This window comes from Papio anubis, chromosome 17 (assembly GCF_008728515.1).
Source record: "Papio anubis isolate 15944 chromosome 17, Panubis1.0, whole genome shotgun sequence".
Lineage (NCBI taxonomy): Eukaryota > Metazoa > Chordata > Mammalia > Primates > Cercopithecidae > Papio > Papio anubis.
In genome coordinates this window covers 47,484,284-47,488,561 of record NC_044992.1, presented here as the reverse complement: position 1 = coordinate 47,488,561, position 4,278 = coordinate 47,484,284, and the positions used below count along the sequence as shown (strand labels likewise).

The 4,278-nt window shown below is 60.2% G+C and overlaps 1 protein-coding gene across 1 annotated transcript; it reads left to right on the top strand.

Annotated features, from left to right (window-relative positions):
• Nucleotides 1-1,551: 1,551 nt before the first annotated feature.
• Nucleotides 1,552-4,072, top strand: GJD3 (gap junction protein delta 3). The gene is made up of 2 exons (XM_017950715.3): nt 1,552-1,659; nt 1,885-4,072. Exon 2 carries the CDS (start codon nt 2,450-2,452, stop codon nt 3,335-3,337), a length of 888 nt encoding a protein of 295 aa, XP_017806204.1. The 5' UTR covers nt 1,552-1,659; nt 1,885-2,449; the 3' UTR covers nt 3,338-4,072.
• The last annotated feature ends 206 nt before the right edge of the window (nt 4,073-4,278 follow it).

The following is a 4,278-nucleotide window of genomic DNA, read 5'->3' as shown; positions in this document are numbered from 1 at the left end:
AGATTGCCGTCGGTCACCCTTACTCCTTTCTCTATAAAAGAGCTTCCCCTGCCACCCAGGGCAGTAGGAGGGAACTCTCAATTCAGAGCCTCCTGGGGGGGAAGAAGTCTTCTATTTTTCACATTATAAAATAACATGAGGCCGGGCGTAGTGACTCACACCTGTAATCCCAGCACTTTGGGAGGCCGAGGCAGGTGGATCACCTGAGGTCAGGAGTTCAAGACCAACCTGACCAACATGGAGAAATCCTGTCTCTACTGAAAATACAAAATTAGCTGGGCATGGTGGCGCATGCCTGTAACCCCAGCTACTGGGGAGGCTGAGGCAGGAGAATTGCTTGAACCCGGGAGGCGGAGGTTGCGGTGAGCCGAGATCACGCCATTGCACTACAGCCTGGCAACAAGAGCAAAACTCTGTCTCAAAAAATAAATAAATAAATAATAAAATAGCATGTTAGGCTGGGTGTGGTGGCTCATGCCTGTAATCCCAGCACTTTGGGAGGCTGAGGTGGGTGGATCACAAGGTCAGCAGTTCGAGATCAGCCTGGTCAACATGGCGAAACCCCATCTCTACTAAAAATACAAAAATTAGCCAGGCGTGGTGGCACACGCCTGTAATCCCAGCTACTGGGGAGGCTGAGGCAGGAGAATCGCTTGAACCTGGGAGGCAGAGGTTGCATTCAGCCAAGATCGTGCCACTGCACTCCAGCCTGGGCGACAGAGCGAGACGCTGTCTCAAAAAAACAAATAAAATAAATAAATAAATAACATGTTCATTATAGTAAAGTTGGAAATTACAGAAAAGTGGGAAGGAAACCAAAGATTTTATTTAACTACCAAAGCCAGGCACTTGGGATATTTTAATGGTTTTCCATATGGGATTTTTTTTTTTTTTTTTTCAGGCATGAGGGTTTTTTTGGTTCTCTGTCATATGGTTGGGAACTCAATATTCAGAAGTAGAGAATCCCAGTTACTCAGGAGTCTGAGGTGTGAGGATCACTTGAAGCCAGGAGTTTAAGATCAACCTGGGCTACTTAGAGAGACCCCGTTCCAAAAAAGATGTAGAGCTGGAAGGAAACTTGGGGGTCAGCTGGTCTGGCCACCTTGGTTGACAAGGCAGGAAAGCCTGGCTCAGTACCGCCAAATGACTTGTCCAAGGTGAGCGCTGGCAGAGCTGGAACCAGAAGCTGTTAGATGTTTGCTGCCTCTTAAACTGCAGCAGCAAACCTCCCTCTGTCCCCAAAGACCATCTTCACAGGGCATGGTTAGTGCATAGGGGATCGAGGCTCCAGGCTGAGGGTCTCTCTGGGAAGGGCTTCTAGGAACCCCCCAGCTTCCTTGGTAAAGGATGTGGCTCTGGTTAACCCCCTCCCCCATTTCCAGATGGAAATTTAGCTATGGGGTGGGGGGCCAAAAAGTGAGGGCCACAGAGCCCAGCAAGGGGCGTGGCCCGTGCCTGTTCCCAAGGGCGGAGCCAGTCAGCAGGGTCACCCTGTTCCTTTAAGAGAAGGGGGAGCGCTAACCCCTCTCAGCCATCCTGTCCTGTCCTCCATCCTGGCCAAATCCGAAAGGGAAAATGAAAGAGGGAGAAGGAGGCGCCGGTCCCAGCCACCTCCCAAGGTCCCTGGCTCAGCTCTGACACCCCAGTCCCGGCCCCAGGGTGAGTGGGGTTGGGTGATGGTTTAGGGGCACCAGCGGTGTGTGGGGACCTGTGTGAATGTGGGGTGGAGAGGGTCTCAGGAGATATGGAGGCTGAAGGCACAGGAGGCTGGGGAGGAGGGAGAGGCCTGGCTCCGCATTCCCACCACGCTGGGGTAGGAGAGCAGGGACACCTCTGACAAGGGACCCTGTGACAGTTACGAAAGTGGGGTTGCCTCTGTACCAGCCCCCCACACTGAGAGGAGTTCACTGCAGTGAAAATGGCGAGAGAAATGGTCGGCCGAGAAAGGAGTGGTCTCGCTGCCTCCGCCACTCCCACTCCTCCCAGGGGCACCAAATTGGGTCTGGAGGCTCGGGGTTCGAGGCTCCACTCTTCCCACAGCATCCTTGACAGCTAAGGGCACCGCTGGATTTCCGCTTCCACAAGGCAAGTCAGGGGCTGGCCCAGCTGATCTCCAAGGTCCTTCCTAAGAATCTGGGATCTGGAGGATCCCAGGGTCGAACGGAGACGGCACAGGGGGTGCGGCTAAAATGCAAATGGGGGCTCCTCCCCAGCACCCATCGGCCCCAAAGAGAAGGGAACCTATAGCTGAGCGTCGCCTGCTCCCCTCGGGCCCTCCCGTGGCCCTCCCTTTCACACTGGTCTCATCGTTAAACCCGGGCCTCTCCCACCCCACTACTCACCCTGAAGTCAGAGAAGGCCCAACGGACCCCACCCCGATGGGCGCGGAAGGGGCGGGGGTCTCTGACCTGCCCCATCCCCTGACTCCCCGCCCCGCGTCCCCAGCGCCATGGGGGAGTGGGCGTTCCTGGGCTCGCTGCTGGACGCCGTGCAGCTGCAGTCGCCGCTCGTGGGCCGCCTCTGGCTGGTGGTCATGCTGATCTTCCGCATCCTGGTGCTGGCCACGGTGGGCGGCGCAGTGTTCGAGGACGAGCAAGAGGAGTTCGTATGCAACACGCTGCAGCCGGGCTGTCGCCAGACCTGCTACGATCGCGCCTTCCCGGTCTCCCACTACCGCTTCTGGCTCTTCCACATCCTGCTGCTCTCGGCGCCCCCGGTGCTGTTCGTCGTCTACTCCATGCACCGGGCCGGCAAGGAGGCTGGCGGCGCTCAGGCGGCGGCGCAGTGCGCCCCTGGACTGCCCGAGGCCCAGTGCGCGCCATGCGCTCTGCGCGCCCGCCGCGCGCGCCGCTGCTACCTGCTGAGCGTGGCGCTGCGCCTGCTGGCCGAGCTGACCTTCTTGGGCGGCCAGGCGCTGCTCTACGGCTTCCGCGTGGTCCCGCACTTCGCGTGCGCCGGCCCGCCCTGCCCGCACACGGTCGACTGCTTCGTGAGCCGGCCCACCGAGAAGACCGTCTTCGTGCTCTTCTACTTCGCGGTGGGGCTGCTGTCGGCGCTGCTCAGCGTAGCTGAGCTGGGCCACCTGCTCTGGAAGGGCCGCCCGCGCGCCGGGGAGCGTGACAACCGCTGCAACCGTGCACACGAAGAGGCGCAGAAGCTGCTCCCGCCGCCGCCGCCGCCGCCACCTCCGCTGCCGACCCTGCCCTCCCGGCACGCCGGCCCCGAGTCCTGCGCCCCGCCCGCCTATGCGCACCGGGCGCCAGCCAGCCACCGCGAGGGCGGCAGCGGCCGCGGCAAGGCGTCACCGGCCACCGGCCGCCGAGACCTGGCCATCTAGGGGCGGGCCCCGCCTCGCGCGGGCTGGACGGCGAGGGCCGGACCCCGCCACCTTCGCCGCCCGCACCGCAGAAACCGGAAGCTGCTTCCACCAGAGCTGTGGTGGGACTTGCCCTGGCAGGAGACGCGCTGTGGGGACGGCCCGCGGGCGGCATCGCACTTGCCTCGTACTGCCTCCCAGTGGATGCCGGCAGCACCTGGGGCAGGCCGAGCTGGGGGCGGAGAATGAACTCAGGCGGGTCCTGGATGCCACCACCCAGGTGGAAAGGAAGGAGACCAGGGCCCTGAGAGAGAGTGGACCGGAGGGGGAGAGCAGAGCGGAAGGTGGAGGGTGGTTGTTTTACTGGGGACAAAAACAACTGTGATGCCAGCATTCTCAGGCACTCTGTGTGTTCAGAGAGGTCCCCGTGTGGGCTCTCTGTGAATGTGCACACACGGACACATAAGCACTGCGAGCTGTGTGCACGCGCACCTGTACACCCTGTGTGAACACTGTGCATGTGCGCGCATGTGTACACCCTGCGTGAGGCCCACTTGTGCACACACACGTAACCCTTCCGGGTGAGCTGTGTGCACATGCACATAGACACATGTATGCCCCGTAAGAGCTGTGTGCTCACATCCTTGTGAGCTTTGTGTGAGTGCGTTGTGCACACACGCACATGTGCATCCTGCTTGGGCTGCGTGTGCACACCTGTACACAGAAACATCCTTGTGCACTATGTGTGCATGTGTACATCCTGCGTGACCTCCGTGTGTGCACGCGTGTGTGTGTGATCTCTGGTATGCACTGCGGGGGTGGCCAGGGTCCGATGTCAGCAGCAGACACAATGGCTCCCTCCCTACCACCCTAACCGAGCCCACCTGCCAGGGCATCACAGAAGGTCTGTCCTCCTCCCAAGAGACCCCGCCCAGCGAGGGAAGAGGAGGAGAGGCTCCCCT

What these genes read in the sequence shown, in the direction of transcription:
- GJD3 (XM_017950715.3), top strand. Translation starts at nt 2,450, where the DNA reads ATGGGGGAGTGGGCGTTCCTGGGCTCGCTGCTGGACGCCGTGCAGCTG.